At 40.1% G+C, this 22,958-nt stretch overlaps 1 protein-coding gene across 2 annotated transcripts in view; it reads right to left on the reverse strand.

Moving 5' to 3' along the window:
• Window positions 1-3,450: 3,450 nt before the first annotated feature.
• Window positions 3,451-22,958, reverse strand: part of LOC140924127 (U4/U6.U5 tri-snRNP-associated protein 1-like) — a 55,852-nt gene continuing 36,344 nt past the window's right edge. For both annotated transcript variants that reach the window (XM_073374146.1, XM_073374145.1), the window contains 25 exons: window positions 22,616-22,675; window positions 22,141-22,177; window positions 21,867-21,928; window positions 21,664-21,744; window positions 20,898-20,970; window positions 20,229-20,275; window positions 19,528-19,554; window positions 17,862-17,921; window positions 16,615-16,671; window positions 15,818-15,876; window positions 14,905-15,002; window positions 14,438-14,519; window positions 14,028-14,073; window positions 13,425-13,485; window positions 12,358-12,420; window positions 10,737-10,780; window positions 9,563-9,661; window positions 7,979-8,060; window positions 7,281-7,371; window positions 6,721-6,756; window positions 6,219-6,260; window positions 5,477-5,570; window positions 4,966-5,055; window positions 4,136-4,260; window positions 3,451-3,610 (listed from right to left, as the gene is read on the reverse strand). In XM_073374146.1, the coding sequence (XP_073230247.1) occupies window positions 3,586-3,610; window positions 4,136-4,260; window positions 4,966-5,055; window positions 5,477-5,570; window positions 6,219-6,260; window positions 6,721-6,756; window positions 7,281-7,371; window positions 7,979-8,060; window positions 9,563-9,661; window positions 10,737-10,780; window positions 12,358-12,420; window positions 13,425-13,485; window positions 14,028-14,073; window positions 14,438-14,519; window positions 14,905-15,002; window positions 15,818-15,876; window positions 16,615-16,671; window positions 17,862-17,921; window positions 19,528-19,554; window positions 20,229-20,275; window positions 20,898-20,970; window positions 21,664-21,744; window positions 21,867-21,928; window positions 22,141-22,177; window positions 22,616-22,675 (1,641 nt within the window). In that variant the 3' untranslated portion in view covers window positions 3,451-3,585. The remainder of the gene's footprint in view (window positions 3,611-4,135; window positions 4,261-4,965; window positions 5,056-5,476; window positions 5,571-6,218; window positions 6,261-6,720; window positions 6,757-7,280; window positions 7,372-7,978; window positions 8,061-9,562; window positions 9,662-10,736; window positions 10,781-12,357; window positions 12,421-13,424; window positions 13,486-14,027; window positions 14,074-14,437; window positions 14,520-14,904; window positions 15,003-15,817; window positions 15,877-16,614; window positions 16,672-17,861; window positions 17,922-19,527; window positions 19,555-20,228; window positions 20,276-20,897; window positions 20,971-21,663; window positions 21,745-21,866; window positions 21,929-22,140; window positions 22,178-22,615; window positions 22,676-22,958) is intronic.

The following is a 22,958-nucleotide window of genomic DNA, read 5'->3' on the forward strand; positions in this document are numbered from 1 at the left end:
TGTGATATTTGAGGTCATGCATCAAACAATCACACTTCACTGACTTTTGATCAGAATTTCTGAACGTTTATTTGCAGTTCTTTATGGGAGCGAGAATTTCTGAATGATTTCTAAGTCATTTTATTATGGAGATCAGAATTTCTGGACGTCTTTTGGAGTTCAATTTGTAGGCATTTGAATTTCTGAATGTCAGTATCAATTTGGAGTTCTTTCTGGGGGTAACAATTTCTGATTGTCTTCAGTTTGTGAGTTCCTTGTGGGGATCAAAATATCTGCACGTTTTCAGTTTGAAAGTGCTTAATGGGGATCAAATGTTCTGCTTGTCTTTTGGAGTTCTTTGTGGGGATTTGACATTTCTAAATGGTACGTTCTGGAATTCTGTTTGGGGAATCAGTATTTTATAATGTTTTAAGGAGTTCTTTATGGGGCCTGAGGACGCCTGAAGGTTTCAAGAGTTATTTATGGAGAATAATAAGAATTTCTGAACGTTTTTTGGAGTTGTTTGTGAGAATCAGACTTTCTGAATGCTGAATGTTTTTTTTGAGTTCTTTCTGGGGGTAAGAATTTCTGACTTGTCTTTTTGGAGTTCTTTGTGGGGATCAGAATTTCTGCACGCTTTCAGTCTTAGAGTCCTTTGTGGAGATCAAAACTTCTGATTGTCTTTTGGAATTCCTCGTGGAGATTTGAATTTCTGAATGATGTGTGGAGGTCTGGGATCAGAAATTCTGAATGTTTTTTTTTTTGGGTTTTTATGGTAGTGAGAATTCTTGAACGTTTGTGTAAATCCTCGATAGGGATAAGATTTTCTGAACTTTTTTCGAAGTTCTTCGTGGGAATCAATTTCTGTAGTTTTTAAGTATTAGAATTTTTGAATGTTGTTAGGGGTTGTTTGTGGGAATCACAATTTCTAAAAGTTTTTTGGAGCTCCGTCTATCTTTAAGGGGGTAAGAATTTTGAATGATCTTTTGGATCGGAGTTTAAGTCTCAGTGGGCGGTCAAAATTTGTCAATGTTGCTTAGAGTACTTTATGGGGGTAAGAATTTCTGACTATTACTTGGAGTTTTTTTGTGGGGATCAGAAATTCTGAATGTTTTTCGTTTCCTTTCTTGGAACCCTTAATGAGAATAAGACGTTGAAATACAATCGGTGGAAATGATCGTTGTTTGACGCATAATAGGGAAAAAGGCAACGTCCATATCTTACTAAACTTCAGTAAGTTCCAATTTCTTTCAGACTTTGTTGCCCATATCTTCCTAGATAGATGTGGAATTAAGGCACTCTTCCCCGCACAAATCAAGAATGGGAAAATAGCACGAGTTTTCGCCTTCCCGTGGCTACATCCCTAAGTTTATAAGGCTTTTGCGTTTCGTTTTCTCCAAGAATGTAGAATGCCTACCTTACGTCTAAAGACTCTGATACGGAGGGTCTTGTGTTATTTCTAAAAAGCAAGCTATAAAGCAAAACTGGTTTCTCTTCATCTGCAAAAGAATAAAAATATTTCACTCGTTCGCTGCGCTCACTCATGAAATATTTTTCAATACTCGAAGAGAAATTTCGTATCTCCACGCGCCCATGTAATGTTCTATTTATTATATAAACACCAATGAAATACCAAACCTTTTCACTTTAAAAAGGCGCGATTTATTATGTAGCCATACCAAAGGTGATATTTTCACGTTAGGTTGTTCAAATTCGAGTTAATGTTACAGTTTGCAGTGCCGGATCCAGACCCATAGATAAGGAGGGGGGGTGGGGTCTCAAAAAAAGGTTTTTGGGCCCTTTGGGCCTCAGTTTGGTCTAAAAATAAGCGGGGGAGGGGGGGGGGGCTAGCCCCCCTGGCCCCTACCCTGGATCCGCCACTGGTTTGCGTCTTTTCGGGGGCACCAAACGAGAATATAGTTTAAAATCACTTAAACATAGCATTGTTGAACGTATTTTAGTATTAAAACGGTAGATATAGGCATATTTTTATCCCCTTAACATTTTTCATCTGTTCGGATTTCCTAGCTGAAATTTCCTAAATTTCCTAGCTGAAAGTCTAGTGATCCAAATTTATAGGATTAAAACTTACCTTTTCGAAAATTTCCGCCAAAAAAAAAGGCTCCCGAAAATTCTAGGTGACCTTTTTAGGGAAAAATCCGTTAAAATGGGCAATTATACCATTTTTTTTTTTAGATGTTCGAAAATCCTAGCAGAGGCAGGAAAGTAAGAAATTTTACAACAAATGTTCCGAAAATTCTAGATCTCAAATCGTCTTCCGAACGGATATTTTCCGAAAATTGACGTTGGGTGCCCCTGACATTTCGCGTTAATGCTACATTTTTTGTTAAACTGTTCCATTTTGCGACAAAAAACACCACAACCCTCCTTTAAAACTCTGTTTGGAATAAAGAAAAAAAATACAATACATGGTCTATTATTTCTTTGTAAAAAACTAAAATTCAAAACCACGTTTAACAAAAGTTCGCGTTTTAATATATAGGTCTTCTCATTTCCATCGAATTTCCTGAATTTTTTGGTCAATGTTAACCGCCCGCGGTTTCCGAATCTTGCTCGTCGTGAACAGAGGAAACCAATGCTTGCAAGTTAACGGCATAATAAACAGCAAAACAGGAAACTACTGATCAACAGATGTCCTCGTTTTGGGCTGTTTTCAGTTGAACATTATTGCAGAAGTTCTTCCTCGAAGTGTTGTTTATTAAGGAGCTCAAGCTACCACGACAAAGACGGCCGTGAAACGTCATCTAAATAAACGAAATTGCGTTCTTTCAAATTCTTCGGCCTTAATTCAGCCTCTCTCATTTCCAGGTGAGCTAACTTTCCTGACTTGAATTCTTAAGAATATACAAGTTTAGGAAGAAAAAGAAAAATTCGTCGTTGTGTGTCCACGTCCTCAATAAAACGTCAAATTAGGAAGTTTGTCGTCGTGGTCGTGAAGTGGACGTCAAAGAAATGTGTGCCGGAAAGTGTCAACCATATGAAACGGTTGTTAGAACTAACGTGTGGTCATATTTGTTTTTCAGAATTTCTAAAAATAAAAACGGCGTTATTTTCACAGTGGCCTGGGAAAACAGACTGACGTTTTGCGGCGCCACAACGTCGACTGTTCAGTTTTTCATGCCATTATAAGTTTTAGTTCTGAATTTCAATTTTGCCACTTGCTAAATTTTCTAAGAATCAGTGGAAAAGTAGAGCACAATAAACTAAAACAAACTGCAGCAACAATTTACGTTAATGAACATCACAAAGGTTTAGACAGTGTGACACAAAGGACCCGTTCAAGGCGAGCACTTTCTCGCGTGCGCTCAGTCTTTTAAGGCAATCAAAATACGTGCTTGGTCTTGCTACTGTATTTGCAAAGCCATTAAGAGTACAATATTCGTCACACTACTTGTTCTGTGTAACGTTACCGTGTTAAGTAACAAATCCACTTTAATAAAAAAAGCATAGGACAATTTTACATACGTTCATTAATAATGTTAAGTCTAGTTGATTAAAATGTAGAGATTTTTAGCAAGATAACAGGTACTGTTTTATCTTTCATCTGTATTGCAATACACAGAATGAGTATCGAGGAACAGATTGTTACTTCCTTTTCGAGATTGTCGTCCTGAAAAAAATGTAAAAGATGAAGAATCGTTAGGTCGAAGCCGAATAAGGCTTAATTTACACGAGACAATCATAAGCAGAAGCACACTGCACAGATGTAGTAGAGATTCAACTCTTGTTGGGAAAGATTCTGACAAAGGGTACTGATGATAAGTAGAGTAATACATTAGTCTGAATACTGTAATGATCTCCCCACCCGCCCCTCCCCCCCCCCCCACCAAAGCGTTTTAATTGATTATGGTGACTGAACCTGCCTCGTACTCAGACGTCTCTCTCTCGATGAAAATTTGCTCGCCTCTCTTCTTTCTCCTCCCCATGGTCCCTTGCGCTTCGCCACCAGTGACTCGCGCTCGCCTCTGAGAGAAAAACGAGGCCCCCTACGCCCCCGCCCCGGGAGGAGACAGGTGGATGAACACAGTTCCTCTAGAGATGCTTTAAGTTAAGCCTTTTAATCTTTAATTGCTAAGTTTGCCTTGCGAAGATAACACAATCAGTCTAGAGTACGGCAAATAAACTTGTCACCCACCCTGTGGAGAAGGTTTGTCCTGCTCCACTAAGTATGACGTAAGGCGACTGCGCGGTTTTCTGTTTTTCTATGAGAAGGGCAGTGGTGTTGAGAGGCGTGTCTCCTGAGTTCATCTTCTGAAGCGCCTGTAAACGCAAGCGATAGCACACAAGCTGAATTAAGGGCACTTTCCGACTATGGCCGGACCTGTCATTTTGACAATGAAAAACGCTTTTTCCAAAGGTTTTGCTGAACAAAACATCTCTTCCTTCCATACTACTTAGGATTTGACTGATCTGGCTGGATAGTCTTGATTAAAAGTGAATTTCTCATTACAATGGGAACGGTCTGGCCGGCCAGTTCTGACAAATGGAGAAGGCCCAAAGACTTACTGATTGACTCAGTCTCGGACTAATTGTATAGTTTGAATTCGGGTTTTATAACAGCAGTCTGACCCATGACCATCCAGCCAGCAGAGCCTTTCTTTCACTTACTCGATATGAATCGAGTAACACCTGTCTATTCCGCATTTTAATTTGAGAACATACGGTGCAGGATCTTTCTCCGTGGCAGCCCCCACACTCTGGAATACTCTGCTGTCTGACATTAACAGCTCCTCAGTGTCTGTTTTTTCAAACAAACTTAAAACTTTCCCTTTTAAGAAAGCATTTTTATAACGTTTTTACAACTTTTTAGCAATTACATTTTAGACTTAAGATTGAAAGCTTTTACAAAACTTTTTACTGTAATAAATAATTTGTCGTGGCGCTGTTTATGTCTTAAAAATTTCAATGTTGAAGCAATGACGTTCATTGTTGGTATAATGTACTTTAATACTGTTATGCACTTACCACTTCGTCTTGCCGTTTCTTATTCCTTTTTTCTGTCTTCGTCTTGCCGGACGCTTTTCCATGGAACTTATGGGACAAGAAACGGAAAGCCTGAAAGATAAATATGTGCAGGACGCATTTGTCATCGAAACATTACGCGCTACCTTCTACGTCTTAATTCCGAATTTCCAAAGTCACCAATCAAAAGTCAGCTGATCTGAGTTCATTCACTAAGCCAACCAAAGCCAAGAGTGCTTATCTCCGTCCGCTTTACTAATCACAAAGAGTATCTCACCTATGCGTGGATTCTCTAACGGATCAGAAGCTTAAGTCACGAGCGCTTGCCTCCATCTGCTAAATTTAACACAAATCCACGCGCGTTTTCACCCATTCCTTAAGCTAATCAGAAACACACGCACGCACTTGTCAACAATCATTAAATCAACCAAGCCCCACGCGCGTTTTCCCCAGTTCGCCAGAGTATCCAAAGCCGCGCGCGTGTGCCTTAGTTCTTACTACAAACTGTGAGTACCTCTTTAGGTGAAAGGAAGCGGCCATTGTCATCATAGTACTCCAGTTTTATATCAGGCTTGTAATCCTGTTTGTTCCTGGATCCACCACCGTATCTAACAAAGGCAATACAGGGATCATCACCAATCATAGTCAGTAAATAATGTTTAACTATCGTCTCCGGTGCGGCTTCGTTTGTCTCACTACCCAGGCTTTATTTATCTTCATTAACAAAGGCATACATTTTCATGTTGATAGTTTGGCCAGAAACGGCCAAGCCTCTAAAGCGGCAGTATTTCAGGTTATCAGGATACGGGATACGGGCAACTTTTGAGTCTTTGGAAGGAGTCGTTTGGTGCCGGTGAACAATTAGATGAAAGTCATTATTCGGTATAAGGTAGTTCTATTTTTTGAACCTATGGGTGAAATCCTAAAGTGTGACCATTCAAATGAAAGCTACTGAGCAGTACTTCCCTGTGGTACTGTTTATTATGCTGTAAAGAGTGTTTCAACTTTTGAGTCTGTGAATGGAATCCTAAAGCGCGACCATTCAAATGAAAGCTACTGGGCAGTACTTTCCTGTGAGGTGGATCTAACGTCTGAACGTGTGAGTGAAATCCTAAAGTGTTGCCATTCAGGCGAAAGCTACTGAGCAGTTTTTTCACATTCAAGATCTCACAGACTAGAATTTGCAAATGTTGGGGCGTTTCCTTTTTTAAACACTTTCGGAAGCTGAGGAGTTAAATAAAAGGTGACCCACTCACCTGTCTCTGTCACGGTCTCTATCGCGGTCCCTGTCAAAATCCCTGGAAAAAAAAAGGTATGGTTAACCTCTCTTTCTTTTTTGCTTCTCGTAAGAACGTAGGACGAAAAACACACTGATAGACCTTTTTACCGATACGGCGGCCATATTGAATTTATTAGATTTAAGGAGTATTATGGGATGCCCAGGGAGCACTCGCTTAGTATTTACGCGCGCTTTTCGGGCAAAAAGAGAACTTCAATGTATATTTCTCGGGAAAAAAGGCGATCATTATTACATCCAAACACGACACAACGATATTTTTTTCCCATTACAATCTTTTTCTAGGAAAACTTAAAGAACAATTGGCCAGAAAAGCGCGCGTAAATACTGAGCCAGTATATCGGAATAGTGCTCATGCCCCTGGGTATCCCATAATACTCGTTAAATCTAATAAATTCAATATGGCTGCCGTATCGGTCAAATGGTCTATTATAGTTGAATAGTAAAAAGAAAATATTTACCTAGGCGGTCGTCCACCGCGTTCTCTTTCTTCCTCGCTGCAAGAGAAAAAAAAAGAAAATGAAAATCAGACAGACTTGAAAAGATGAGTGCGCAGAGAAACGTCTCCGGTATCATTTTGTTTATTGTACAAAAGAACTTTCAGTTTAAGAACTTAGAGGCAATTTATCGAAGATTTCAAAACATTTGAAAAGTCACTAAGAGAAAACATCCAATATTTAACTTTGTTAATATTCATGAAACGTTTCTTCTAGTAAAGAGTAATTCGCAAAAATATGGTTATTGACGGACTAACGCACTCTCTAACTGACTTGCTGGCTGAATGGCCGACAGATTGACTGCAGTTGATTAGTTTATTCATGGAAAATCTACAAGCAAAAATTCTAAAAGACTGCTTTTCTAGAGCATGTAGCTCATAAATGAGGTCTTCAGTGTTTATTAATTTCGATGATAAGTGGTCAACCTCCACAACTAACCTCAACGACTAATAACTGACACTGGGACAAAAAAAATGTGCAAAGTTTAAGCTGAGGCAAATTTTAAAGGGAGCTCTGAGACTCACCGCATCTTTTCTTCATCCACAACACCGACAGATGGCAGAAACGGAAGAGCTTTGCCTTCATTCTTGGTTTTAGTTGTTTGTTCCAATAGACCTAAATGAATTTCAACACGAGAGCGTTAGTTTCTTAGTGCGACATCGCGTGCTCATCTTCTAATCACGACACATTTTTTCCTGTAGTATCGACTCGTATTCAGTAGGGGAAGTTAAGGAAAAATAAATCACCTGATTGAAAAGTCGAAAAGCATATTACAAACAAGACGCCCACGTTCGATATAATAAAATTCTAACATGACTCCGAGGCTTTAGGGTCAAAATTGCAAATTTTTCAAGACTCCATTGTCTCGCAATTCCCAAAAGAGACTTGAGCACAACGAAAACCAAACCAAATATAGGAAAATGACCAGAGAGCCTCTGACTCACGTTAGAATTTTAATATATCGAACGTGGGCTATTCGTAATGTAAAAAAAACCGTGCTGTTAAAATTCTTCGCCCGCTCAAAATTTAAAAAAAAAAAAAAAAGGCCTCTAGACGGGGAAGCGCAAAGAGCCTTTGTTACAATCTTTGGGTCATTATACGTTTCTGGGAAACTGCTCACCTACCCCTCCCCTAAGCCAACATTTTGCCCTAAGTGAAAAGTAAGTGTTAATGTTGGCTCAGGGAAGCGGTAGGTGGGCAGTTTTTTTTGCGATGCAGTTACCTTTTTTAGATGCAAGAAACAAGGCAGCTCCCACTCCTGTGCCAACCAGAGGCTCTGCTTCAAGAATGCTACTTTCAGTTTCCTTAAATACAAATAAAGGCAAGAAGGAGTTAGAGTTATTATTGGTTTAACTGGCCAAAACCAAAGTTTAATTTACGGTAGAAAGGCAAACGTGAAGGTCCTTAATTCATGTCGGCAACTCGTAACAGTACTCATTAGGCTGATAAAATGAGGCCGCCGGTGCGCTCATTTTACCTCCCATCGCACCCCTCCTTCTCAGCATCAGTGCTTCGTTTTACGGGAATTTACAGCTTCCTAAAGCTACACTTGCAACTGTTTCGGATAACACGCGACTTGCGTTGCCAAAAACGTTTCAGGATTTTGGGTTTTTCTTTGACGTCAATCAAACCGTTACCATAGCATCCAGTCCTTGCTTGTCAAATAAAGGCGGCAATAACAAGCAGAAGCAGCAAAATTAAATGTTGGCGGGCACGTATGATTCGTTTTCACCCTCCCATATCTGTGTTCATGCTGGATTAGGAAGCTCTATAGGAACAATTTCACCTTGGGAATCTAAACTTGCCATGTTTCGGAAAGAAGGTAAAAAAACTTGAGAGCTAAAACTTGTAAACACGCGAACTCTGAAGTTCAAAAGCAGCGAAACTTGAAACACACAAAACAGATCGAAATCCCTCATTTTGAACCCGCTGAAGTGAACTTGTAGTTGTTTTCTAAGAGGTCCGCTAAGATGATTGAACGTCGCAGAAAAACCCAAAATCCAAAGAAGTTTTTGACACCGCAGGTTGCGTGCAATCCGAAACAGCTGTAAAGGAGAAAAGTCGAAACAAGGATTTGGGGGTTACACATGGAAATCGAACTCGGAGCCTTTCGCACAAAACGCCGCGCACTAAACAACTGTGCTGATCGTTACTTTTTCAATGGTACTCTTAAGGTGGCTTAACACAGTTTGATAGGTTTTAAGTCGTTACTATGACTACTATTCATCGGGGTGTTATTTTAAGATTCGTTGCAGGTATAAAGCTCAAATTTGGCACGGACAATATATATATATAGATATAAGAAATGAAGTTTGTCAGGTTTTAACTTTAACGTAAGATTTCGATCGTTTTCATGGCAACACGGAAACAAGCCTTAAGACCGTTCTCTATCGATTGCTTGCCGCCTATATCATCAGGCGCTTACCAAAACTCAAAATTGGCCGGCAGGACCGGTGATTTTGAAAATGAAATAATTAGTCGTTCCCCAAAATTTTCACTCGACCAATCAATGCCGCGGTGCATACAATTTATGAAGAGACTAGTCTGGATATTCCTTATTAACAGTGAAATTCTGTTTACAACTGAACTGGTCTGTTCAGAAAGTTCTGGGAATTGGTAAGCGCCTATCAGAGACATTTTGCCTTCCCGACAGTCCATCAGAATGCATAACTAAACATCAGTCTCCCCATCCAGCCAATGATCGTTCGATCGTTCGAGATCGTTCGAGACAATGGATATTAATTACGTGCGAGATGTGTGTACAGAAAACGTAATCGATTTAAGCAGTACAGGAAAACCAACAAACTTTTTCCCGTTCTTTCTTGATCTTTTCCTCTTGAGTTTTAACCCATTCCCAACCTCCTTGCGGCTCAGCTTCTTCGTCTTTCTCCACATCCATGCGCCACTGTAAAACAACATATTTTACTCATCAGAAAAAAGTTGGCAATACTCTTTCTATTTTTATCCTTGGTTTAAAGTTTATCTCCTTTATTTCAAATTTTCCACCATACATTTCCATACCCCCCAAAAAAGAAAAATAGAGTTCAAAAAAGGATAAAAATGAACCACAACATAACGTTTGGACTAATATTTTACGAAGTCGGTTTTAAGGATCTTACGCAACAGACTTTTGGTTTGTTATTGCTGATTTTCGCTGAAATGCAACCGAAAATCTAAAAATTCTACTCGTGCAAATCTCCGCAAGAGATTCCTGCGTACACTAACATTTATAAACCTTCCAGATTTTCACTTTTACAGCTTCTGATAATAACTGGTCCTATTTAAATTCAGCGAAGAGTAGAGAGTCATTATTAGTTCAGGGACAAAAAAATCAAAAGAAACTAATGCCTAGAAAAGAACATAACTCGGACTTCGAATTCTTCACTGATTATCACGAGAATTAAAAATTTCCAAATCAATCCACGTTTGACACAACTGCAAACGTTCAGGGGCCGGTTGCTCGAAGCCTGGTTAGCGCTAACCGTTGGTTAAGAGGTATCAAAATGTATAGGTTTCCATGGTATTTAACGCTGGTTAGCACTAACCATGCTTCGAGCAACCCGGGCCAGGTCGCAGTTGTTCAAAAGGTGAATGGATAAACCTATCCACTGGATAAATCACTTTATTTCCACAAGACTTATCCGCTGGAAAGCAATTCATCCGGTGGATAGCGCTATTTAACTTTTGAACAACCAGGGCGAAGATTAGGGCTAGGGGACACTTCGTGAGGTATGTCATGACGAGCATGAATCTTATTAGGGTGCATTTCTGGACATAACTCTCAAAAGGGGGGAATTCCGCTACATTAAAACCCTTTTAATATTTTGATCGTTAATAAAAATCTTATATAGTGTTAGCCTCCCACGCAGACGTTCTTACGGGCTCGTCACGCAATCATTCCTCTCGTGGGGTAGGAACGCTTGACGAACCCCTAAGAACGTTTGCGTGGGAGGCTAATATAGTGTGGCAGTTTTTCATACCTCTGTATCATCCTCTTCCTCTTCAGCTTGTTCACCAGGTGCACCTAAGAGGAAGCAAAATTACACCTTACTCCGTGAATTTGTTACAAATAGTTATGGTGAGTCCTAGGACTCATCTTGAGAAAAATCATGAGTTCAAGTTCGGAACCAATGAGTCCCAGTTAAAAAAAAAAAACGAGTCCGAAATGGAAAATGTTTTGGCCTTTATGTAACCAGACAGTTAATCTGAAGACAGACTCCAAAACTCTGTATTACAGTATACTGAAATTTAAGTATAGTCCTTCTATTTTAAAGAACAGCAAAATAGCCATAACAACTGCCACAGAAATTACCCGAACGGGACATTACAACAAATACACATGTTCAGATCGCCTACGAGACACATGCCATGAATTATTTTGCGCCTGGGGATTTTTAGGCGTCAGGGACACAGGACGCAGAGGTAACAAAATCCCTGCTTGCTAAATAACCGTGCTACAAAAGGCCAGCAAGCCAAGGAAGTCTGCCCACAGGTATAGCCAGTGCTATCTAGACGGATCAAGCATTACTGAGGGAGAATACAATTCCAGGAATTTTCCAGGCTAAAAGGTATAGGTAAAGAGTCAATTTTTTACGTCGGTAGCTCGAAATAGTCATCGTCCGACTTAACCAAACCTGAGGCTGACGGTACACTTGTTTTAACCCCCTCTCTCCATCAGTGCTGCGTTTTACCGTGATATTTAAAGCTACTTAAATCTCCAGGGTACAATATGAGCCTTCGAGGACTTCAGTAGAACTCGAAGAAAAAAACAATTCCAAGCCCCGGTAGTTCAAACGTTGGATAACGCTATCCACCGGATAAATCTCTATCCAGTGGATAATGCAATTGGTTTGTCTAAAACTTAGAGCGGTTTTCATTTGAGTGTCGAAAAGTAATTGGTTTTGCACTTTCTACACGATGCGATTGGCTTAAAAGATTCGCGCCACCTTTTCATCCAATCAGAAGTAAAACCAAAGCCAATTGTGACGCGCTCGCATGCATTTTCCCGCGCTTTGCGTCAGCCACATGTAATTACTTCGAGTTTTGATTGGTTGAATGTATTGTCTGTGTCCTATGTGATTGGCCAGAGTAATTACTTTGGTATTGGTTTTACGACACTCAAACGAAAACCACTCTATGCGCTGGATAGTGATTATCCTGTGGATAGCGCTATCCAAAGTTTAAGCAACTGGAGCCAGGGCCTTAAAAGAAGACTTTTACTTATAGTATCAGTGCGAATAGCCTCCCACGCAGAAGTTCTTCGGCATGGCTTCGTGTTGTGGGAGAGGACAGTTGGCCCAGTCGTTTTGTGCCAAAAGGAGGGGCTTAGCATACTAACAAGCTCGAGCGAAGCGAAACGCGAGAGAACCCCTCGCACTCGCGTTTCCCTTAGCGTGCGGATCTCGCGTGACTTCTCGCGACTCCCTCAAAAGGAGAGTTTGCTCGCAGGCAAGGAGGGGGTGGGCCAGGTTTTTTTTTTTATCCAACACATTTCTTAATTCTCCGGCCCACCCTCCTGCATTCTTTTACCAGTCCTTAATATTTTAAAGCTAGAGTTATCGGTAGGAGATAAGCACAATATAAGTGCAATATGGTACTTACTTATCGTCGGTATTTCACCCAGTGTGCGACAAAACTCAGATGTGGAGTTCAAGATGATGGAATCTAAAATTCACAAGCAACAATCCAGTCATTAGTTAAGAAACAAAACAAAAGCCACTCATACTTTTTAAACTCTTCACGTTTGTAAATGATGCTTCTTCAGTCAGTGACACACCGACGCGGACAAAAATCCGAATTCTCCCTACAGGATAGTCGAACCATATAACATTCTGGTTACTGGACTACAGTCGGAATTCAACTAACAACCACCTCTCCCAGCGGACAAATAATCCACACATTGACTGTTGTTATAACCTATCTACAACGGCCACCTCTTTATAACGGCCACTTTCTTGTGTCCCTAAGGTGTCCATTGTGGAGAGGTCCAACTGTAACTACGCATGCTCTTCCACTGAGCAACCGAAGAATTCTGGGAGCTACAATACTCGTCACAAATCTTGAAACACTTGTGTGATTTTCCCCTTGCCAATGTTGATTTGGGATTGCAGTCATCTCAGTGCTCCAAAATACGCGTGGCTCAACATTGGGGAAGGAGAGGGACACATTTGAATGAGAACAAAGGTGTGAAGAGTGAATGTAAGAAATTGGGAGAAAATTCAAGACAAATGGTTTCTGTTTCAACGATTTGTGACGAGTATTGTAGGGTCATGAGGGTCATAGAGTTATCCCAGAGGGATTCACAGAGTTCTCAAAGAGGTCAAAGAGTACACTGAGTTCTCCTGAAAGGATGAGAACATATCAACTTCTGGTTACTAGACTTGTCCGGCAGATGCTCTAGCAGATAAGCTACAGGAGAAGTCTACAATAAAATTGAAATTCAAGCTTGTTATTTCTTTTTTTCACCATCCAGTTAGCCAATAGCCTCATTTTCAGACGTCCGTGGTCGTTCACTGTCCCTTCGCTCCTCTTCCAGAAGGGACCGCGTACGACCTTGGACGGCTGAGAATCAGGATAGTTAGCCAAGCGTGGGAATGGCATAAGGTCCGTAACTCGAAGTACTGATCAGCTGGGAAAGGAGAAATCATTAGAGGAAGCCCTATAATTACCTTTCTTATCCGTCTCTTCTTCTTCTTTTTCTTTCTTAACGGTGGCAAGTGCCTCAATTACCTACGAAATCACACCACACAGACACACAGGGCTGTCATTAAGATCCGGGGGCCGGGGATTTTCCCCGGCTACTTTCATAGGAAAATGGAAGAAAAATAGAACCAAAAGAAAAGCCTAGCTGTTTGATTCGCCGCCTTCTTGTTGTGTTTACCAAGCCTGCGTTTGAAAGGGAAGGGAAAGGGAATTTTAGGCGCGAGAGAAACACATCTCGCGCCTAAAACTCCCTTTCCCTTCCCTTTCAAACGCCTGCCACGCAGGCTAGTATTTACCCGGCAACTTGAAATCTTAGTGACAGCCCTGGATACATTAATTGTTACCCCTATGATGACCTATACGGGGAGGCTCCGCCCAAAGAGGGTACCTTTCTCGGGCTTTAGGTACATGAAACCAAGGAGTAGGAACTCCTTGAAGTATATAAAAGAGGTTCTGCCTGGAATTACTAGAACCCGAGTCAACAGGACCCAAAGTCCGGTAACCAACAATCTGATTTAACAAATCAGCAGTTTTTATAACTAAGATAATGCTCTACCTTGAATACTCACCCTTTCAACGCCAGTTGCTGCCTTCTTTTGCTTCAGTCGACGCGATCTAGAGAAAATAATAACGCTATTAACATCAGACATGCAAACGCAAAATAATCACCTAAAAGGAACCCCGCCATATGCCCACTTTAATTTGTCCGGCATTAATGCGGCCACCTTAATGATGCGGCAAGACTACAAGCTAGTTCTCCTTTTAGGGATTTCGCGATAAGTCACGCGCGAGCTGCACACAAGCACGGACGGGGCTTCACCTCTCCTTCACGCAATCTCTTGCGTCTTGCTTCGCTCGCCTTGCAGGCTATGATGCAGCCATAGGCCTCAGATGCACCCTAACGCGTATATAACTTGTAAAATCAAAACTAATGTTTCTAATATCACCGTCTTACAATAAATGACACGAATAAGATCACCTTTCTAATGCCAGCTGTAATTCCAGCTGGGCATCATCCTCTTCAATTATTCCACCGTAGTCATTCTCAGCTGCAAGGATTTCTAAAAAAGAAATCAACGACACCAAGCTAAGTAACTAAGTAATGAATCAATTGGAGCGCATTCTCAATGGTTTTTTATTTATTCTCTCTCACATTGCGGTTGCCTAAACGTTACTGATACCTTGGCAGTTATCAGGCTACGACCAGTCCCTCATTTTTCACATGGACAGTAGAGCGACCGAATTACCCGAGCGCACGTGAAAATTTCTCTCCTTCCTCACCATCTCGTCTCTCCTCGCGCGCGGCCATTTTCACGCATGCCGACATATTTCCCACGTTTTACTATCTCTGAGGAAAATGAGAGACCACTTGCTGTCTAGGAAGTTAAGGCCGTCAATAATTTCCTTTGTTTAACCGTACAACTGAAACTATGGAGTAAATCAAACCTTCGTCCTCTGGTTCCAGTGGATCCAGTTCCATCATGTCTTCTTGATCTTCTTGCTCCCGTCTTTTAGGAGCATTCTTTAGGATTGACTTCACAGCTCTGTATACATATAGTAACGTAGAGAAAAGACAATTTACCTTTCGTATTAATTTTACCACCTTGTAAAATAATAGAACCACATACAAATGCAACACGAGGATATGGTCATCAGCACCTGTTGAATGCCTAAAACCATCCCTGTTTTTGGCCTTTGTGGGAGAGCGAACTCCTCATACAATGTACAATGATAGTCCCCCATCTTGGTTTATGAAAGCAGAGGGGGTAGATTCGACTGAGCACTAAAAAATCGTTGCCTCCATAGGGAAGAAGCCTTTTCCTTCCGTTAATTAAAACATTGGAGGGGCTGGACTGCGTCAGGGCTATATCTAGGATTTATCGTTTGGGGGAGAAGTCCCGAGTGGCCAAAGGCACGAGCTTCCTAGCGGGATCCGGGGGCATGCCCCTCGGAAATTTTTGAAATGAATATGCAACTGAGATGCAATCTGGTGCATTTTGAGAGACAATTTTGTGAAATGTTACTGTGGTATTTCATTTCATTTTTTAGTCGTCTTTTTGTTTTTGTCATATAGTGTCCTTAGACAGGGAATACTTACTTCATGAGCACTGACCTCGTCGCGTCTGGATGATTTTCCGAGAGAGTTACTTATACACTGTAATGATAACAATATATTTGGGCGGGGGGGGGGGGGGGGGGGGGAGCTTCTACCCCTCAAATACCCTCGATAGAACCCTGGGTGTATAAATACGCAAGAGAAATCTAGCATTCGCACTAACCACTCAGAAGCAGTGTCATTACGAACAATCTAACACCCCAACACCCCTTCTACTTCCAGAATAATATCAGTCCACCATACCTTGAGCCACGATCACTGTGTAAATCTGTTTGACCAGGTAACACTTCAAGATCATCTGCCTGTGGAATGAATACAGTCGTTACTGAGTAATGGTTGTTAAGCATGGTTTCCATATGATCCGGAACATGGTCGGCAACTGGTCGGCGTCACATCGCTAAGACACCTGAGTAGCGCCATTTTCTCGACAAACTCGAGTCAAATAAACATTACACGCTTGTGATCGCCAAAATAAATAAGAACAAGAGGTGTCTGGGGTTGACTAAACACGTCAAACGGAGGCTACTGTAAATTCTGCAAAGGGCCTCCCGGGGACTTATTTATTTCAAGGCGTTTTGAAGGGGGGGGGGGGGGAGGGGCGGGGATAATACTTAGTGATACTGGGTGCTATGCAGCTTTTTCACCAGAAGATGGTATCAGTCCATAAAGAACTAGAATGCAAAGTGGAAAAGCTCGAGCACATGAAGTTAGCGGTCATGCAGCCGAAAATCAAATACAAATCGAAACTTCCAACACATGAATCAGCCATACCATTAAAATTGTTATAGTACACTGCCATATCCCCCAACGAAGGAAAATAAAACTTGAGCCATGGATACCACAACATACAACAGTGTCTTATGAAATCTCAATGTTATGTTCAATGGAGGTAGAACGTGCTAAAAAAATGTTTGTCCAGGATCTTATCGGCAATAACTTGTTGAACAGTATGTGTAGTTGCCTAGTAGAAACACTTCTACAAACTCATCTCAGATCCAAGGAGTTTCAGTCACATTTCCTTAGCAGAGACTCGGTGTTACCTTCAAGGTCTCCCTCTTCTTGATTTTTCTTCTTTTCTTTGGCTTCTTAAATTTCACCTAGCCAAAGTATATAATGTCAGCTAACTAAGTCTTGTTTTTGGGTTTTCAGATAGAAAAAAAAGCGCTGGAAAACTGAAGGAGGGAAGGGTGGGGCAATATAAAGTGTTAACTTTCCTAACATAAGAAACCCTTTTAACAGTTACAGGAAGGCTTTGCTGAATTTCAAAACACCTTTGCTCAACGACAACATTCTCCATTCATTACACTGGATCTACATGGATCCAGACCAACCTACGGGTTTGAAACAAATCTAAGAGCTGAGAAATATACTCGGTAATTCTCCTAGCCTGCATTACAGGTCCGTGTTGCTCAAAAGGTGGATAACGCTATCCACTGGATAATTCATTCTCTAGCCAGTGAATTACACAATTGGTTATCCACTGGATAGTAAATTATCTGTTGGATAGTGATATTCAGCTTTTGGAAAAACTGGGTCTTCGCGTTTTCTGCAGGTGTGCGGATGCTTTTGCTCGCATAAACACCATGTTAAAAAATATACAGTCAACTCTCTCTAAGATGGACACCTTTGGGACCAGCACTAAGTGTCCGTCTTGGAGAGGAGTCCATCTTATAGAGAGTCAAATAAAGGGAATAAACAAAGGCAGGGGCCAACTCTAAGTGTCCATTTTACAGAGGTGTCCATTAAGAGAGAGTCGACTGTAGTAGTCAAGGTGTTGGGCCAAGGTGAAGGGAGTGGTAGCCTGAGAAAACAGCTGACATTTAACGACGTCACCATTGGTTTTCCCGCGAAAGAGGTCTGAGGAATGAGAGCAGAAATTCCATACTGATGACACGTCACTACCCAGATCTGGGTAGTGCTTCTGATTGGCTGAGGCAAATTTTCTACTTGGCACGACCAATCAAAAGCACAACCCAGATCTGTCATCAGTATGGAATTTCTGCGCTTGTTTCTCAGACGTCATTTTGCAGTGGAAACCAGTAGTGGTGTCACAAAATGCCAGCTATTTTATCAGGCTCAGGGAGCGGGGAGGAGGGCAATCCCACCAACCATAGGGCTGCTATTTCTAGACTCCCCGGGCAAGTACTTTCTGATTGCCCAAGGATACGCCTGTGATAAAGGCTAAAATTCTACCAGTACACGGCCATGTTTATGAAATAGACAAATGATAATTATAGAATAGTTACCGATAAGAATAATAATGTTGTAACACTACAGTATCTGTTACCATTTCTTCCTGCGTATAGTATTCTGCTGCCAGCTGAGGCTTTGCCATTTCTAACGAAACCTGCCAACAATAAAGTTGAATAAGAAAATGCCTCTTTTGAAGACTTAACCCTTTAAACCCTAAGATCATAATTTAAATTCTCATTTGTTGCCCCTATTCATTTCCTACAGAAGTGGTGGGGAGAAGTTGATAAAATATCAAGCAAATTCATCCCGTGTGATCATGTCCGTAATTCTCATGACCACTCTGTTTTACAAAGCATTGATATTACAATGAGAAATTTGGATGCTGAGCACTCTTAAGGCTTAAAGGGTTAACGGTGGCAACTTCTTTCCAGCACTAATCAAGGAGCTGTGTGTTACTTTAAAAAATCACCTGACACTGCCAACCTTTATTAGCACCTGAGTTTTAAACTACTGTACTGCAATGCGAGCAGACCTTAACCCTTTAAGTCCTAATAGTGACCAACATCAATTTTCTCTTAACAATATGAATGTGTTATCAAGAGAAGAAGGTGTGAGAATTAATAAAATGATCACCAAAGGAAAAGTGCTTTGATCTTTTATCAAATTCTTTTAACTAATTCTTAAAGGAAATGTATGGAGATCAGTTCGGAGAATTTGTATGTGGGTTAAATGCAAAATTAATGTAATCACAGTCAAGCCTTTCTACAATGGCTTCCTATGGGACAGAGGCAACTGGCCATTTTAGAGAGGTTAAATCTAAAGTGGGGGGGGTGCAAAAAACAAATAAATAAATAAAGATTTTAGAGGTAGCACATCCCCTTCGTGGTTCTTCGTCTACCTGGTTAATGGTCAAATTGGAATTTGGAAGTATTGGTTTTTGAGGAGAGGGGAAAACGGGATGCCTGGAGAAAAACCTCTTGGAGCAAAGGAGAGAACCAACAACAACCTCAACTCAAATATGGCATCAACACTAGGATTTGAACCCGGGCCACATTGGTGGGAGGCAAGTGCTCTCACCACTGCTCCACCCTTGCTCCCCGAGGTGGCCGTTAGTTCATGTTCGACTATACACACATGTTACTCCTGGAGCCCTCAATATAGCATCTTGGGTAGACTACACAAGAGTCGGGTTTTTACTCTCAAAATCGTTTTTTTTTTAAGGTGGAAAGTGTACAAGCCTCACAAGTGCCTCTTTCCCTAGTCTTACTCTCCATTTACACTCTTGCTTCAGAACTTTTGTTTGACCACTCACAGGTCCTTGACCAATGAAAAAATATGGGCTATTTTGCAGTCTACACCTAAGGTGTCCTGATGGGTTTAGCTCCTTTACTGAGTTTATCTAGTATACAGATCTTTTGCTTTTGTACCAAACTAGGGCAAGACACATGTAGTTTGTCATTAACTTTTAAATCTATGGACAAAATCCTTTGGTGTTAGCACTCAAATGAACCCTCTTTAGCAAAACTTTTGATTTTTTCGTCCACTGGGCACCATTTCAAGTGAAAGGGTTAATTTTGATCTTGAAGGGCAAAATTGATGAGAGATTACATTAATTTGAACACAAAGACGTAAAAAGAACTTAGGAAGTCTTCAAGCTAGGCTGATTCTTTTTAGCGGCTATTCAGTGCGGAGGAATGAAGCTTTTGCAAAAGCTGAAGTACATTATGTATGATTATTTTTATAGCTTAATATGCACCTACCATTTGGGCTTTTAGTTTGGCTTGTATCTAAAAGGAAAACATGAAATTAAGTACAACCATTGATCGTGTAGTCATTATGAAGGTTGCCACTTTTACACAGTCAAACAGCAGGTTGATGTAAGAGAGCAATATTACAGGTTATACTTTCACCACTTTACAAGCAAGATGGGAACTGGAGCTGAAATGCATCCCACAATATTAGGGAGTTTTAGGGCAACAAGAATGTCAAAACAGCAATAGGTTTATTAAACAAAACAACAAGTTTGCACATGCATCTTGCTTTTTTGTACCTTTCTTTGCCGTTGCTGCACGACTACAACGTGAAATTGCCTAATTTCACATTTTAGGGAGGATGTAATTTTCTCTTTTTAAACTTGAGTGCAGTCCTCAAGAAATCAACTCCAGGGAAATTTGCCTACATTGGACATTTTCAAGCGAATTGGAATAAACGCGATAAAGTTTGAAAAACACTAATTCATTTAAAAAGTGACGTTTTCGCTGCAGTAGCCGTCCTCAATTCCAAAACTCCCTATTGTTTGTGGGATTGTCACTGGGGACTTGCTGGCCAGCTATTGGCCAATGTTTTCCACTCTTCCTGGTAACAGTCCCAGAAGTCTTTGCAAAATTAAATAGCCCCAGTTTCTCTCTCATTTCTTAAGTGGAGAAGGAAAGACACTTTGAACTGACTGTGAGCGACGTACCTTTTTTACTTCATCTTCTTTTGATGTGTCATATGTTCCTCCCGAACCTACAAACAACAGCATTTGTCGCATGAGATAACACAAAATCATAGATGTTTTTCTGATGACTGAGCGACACGGGGACAAACTAGACAGAAATTAAAAATCCTGGCACATGATTGTCATTCTCTGACAATCAGTCCTCTTGCTCTAGCCCTTTTTGTTTTTCTCTCTTCACCATGTCACATAGTTTCACATATTATTTACAAGTAATATGCTACTAAGCCCTTTCCTCATATTGTTTCCACATTTTTTGGAAATTACCGTAAGGCTCAATAATGATGTTTCAGCAGGGCATAGGTTCTAACTCACAGAGCAATAATTTGTAAAAAAAAATTAAAGGCAAAATTGACTGATATTCTTAAGATGCATCTGCATTATCTAACTGATAAACAAGTGACCAACATGCTTTCAGTTGATACGATATCAGAGCACTCTACAGAATACAAGTAGACAAGTAAATTCTACACAAGATGAAAACGGAAAACCACTCTGAAGACACAGCAAGAAATTTTCAGAAAACAAACCTAACATAGACAGTGAACAATGGAGCTACAGGGACAATGCACCACAAGTCATTCAGCAAGCATAATCAAAAGCACCTCTTCACTTTTTGCAAGACATGCTTACCTAGGACAAATGACTGTTTTTGTTCTCCTTCGATTTCTTCATCATATTTATCTAAAACTCCTCTTGCTTTGACCTTACAGTGAGCACAATATAACATAACATAACTTCATTTAAGTGTCGATGTCTTTAGCTCATAAAAGCTAATTGGGGAGACTAAAATAATACGAAAAAAAATTGTAAAATGAGTTTATACATGGTATCATATGGTGAATTTATAATTCTCTAAAATCTAAAATTTATAAAAGGTAAAAATTTAAAAGTTAAAAGATTACGGAGTTATCCCCACTACAATATACAGAAAAACGCTTAAAATATTTTTAAAAATTCTCAAGTACTACAAATAACACAGGAGCCACAATTTTCACTTAACAATACACAGGAATTCTATTAGTTAGTTATTATTATGGAATTCTATTAGTTTAAGCAGGAGATCAATGAATCATCTGTCTCAGTCACATAACCACTCGGTACAAATCAGGATCAGGATAACAGGTGGTGGTAATTATGAATCACGACTACAATAAAAATTAGGATGGTGATAACAAAAATTATACAAATGCATATGAGAGAGAATGAAGCTGATGGCGCTGCTACTGATGATGATAATGACAATGATTATAGTGGTGGTGGTGGTGGTGGTTGTGATGATAATGATGACAAGGACAATAATGATGAAGATGATAAGGATAATAATGCTGGAATATAGAAGACAATCATAAAAAAAGATTGATAATAATAAAGAGATGGAAATTCATGGAAATCTTACCATGCCATATTCATCCATATCTGGTTCATCATATGGCCTGTAGTCAGGCTTCTTTTTTCTAAGCTCTACGTTTTTGTTTCCCTGAGGAAAGAAAAGAAAATGCCCCCAAAAAGTCAATTTCTCTCATACAAAGTACAAAATGGCACAAACTTGACCTCAAATGCAGGTCACCTGCAGATCCATCTGAACCTAAAAAATCTTACCTTTTCTTTGTCCACAATATTTACATTAATTAAAGTTTCTTCAACATCAGCATCAAGAACAGCTAAAATGACCAGGTCATGGACAGAAGAAAAAATAAATATTTTAATTAATGTCCTCTTCTAAAAAACAGGCACTTTTTCTTACAATTTGGGACATTAGTTTATTTTTTATTTTTTCAGTTTTATTGCTCTAAATCTTAATGTTACTGGTAAAATTAATGTTATAAGGTTATAACGATTGACAGTACTGAAGAATATAAATACATCAACTTACAGGCATCTTTTAGAGTCATTATCACTGAACTTCCCTCCTGAAAAAAAATTTCACATTAGCATTTCAGAGTATCATCATGGCCATGCATGGTAAAAGGAGAAGGTTGGTTTTTTTCTAGTATTGACAAAGCAAGAGTCATACATGTACAATAGTCATGTAATTGGGGTCACATAACTGTCTCATAAACTATGATCTACAATTTAACCGTACAAATTAACACCCCTAAAATCCCATGCTAAATTTTCAAACCTAAAAAACTTTCCATGAAAGGATCCAAACCCCTCAAAACTTTTTAAGCATCCTGGTTACTTTAAATCTGGAGTACCACTCTGGCAAAAGCAACAGTGCACTATATGTGTATTTGGGCTCTGCATTCACTCTCTGTGCTTCTTACTATGAATCTGAAAATAACCTGTCACTCGTAAACACGCCATTGATGAACTTTGGCCCTCCTCTTCTGAAATGATTGACTCACCGTAAAATGCTCTTGTGAGTGTTCAACTTTCAAGCCTCTTAGATCACGACTAGAGTAGGCCTAGAAATAAAAATAATAGTATTACACTGTATCTGTAAATCATAAGAGATAATTCAAGGCTGTACTCTTACTAAGAAAAAATTGTGCCAAAAGCTCTGAACCTTTGGAACACAGGGCACCCATCAAGTGTACAAAAAAAGGGATTTCTATGTTACCAAAAGCAGGTTGCCCAGGTTGCTCTACTACTTAGAGCACAGCCTTGAGCAAACAGTGTAATATCATACAATTTCATGTGATCAAATACATTCGTTTCATTTAAAGCCCATCAACAGCTCATTTGTGA

The sequence above is a fragment of the Porites lutea genome, chromosome 14 (assembly GCF_958299795.1).
Source record: "Porites lutea chromosome 14, jaPorLute2.1, whole genome shotgun sequence".
NCBI classification, from domain to species: Eukaryota; Metazoa; Cnidaria; class Anthozoa; order Scleractinia; family Poritidae; genus Porites; species Porites lutea.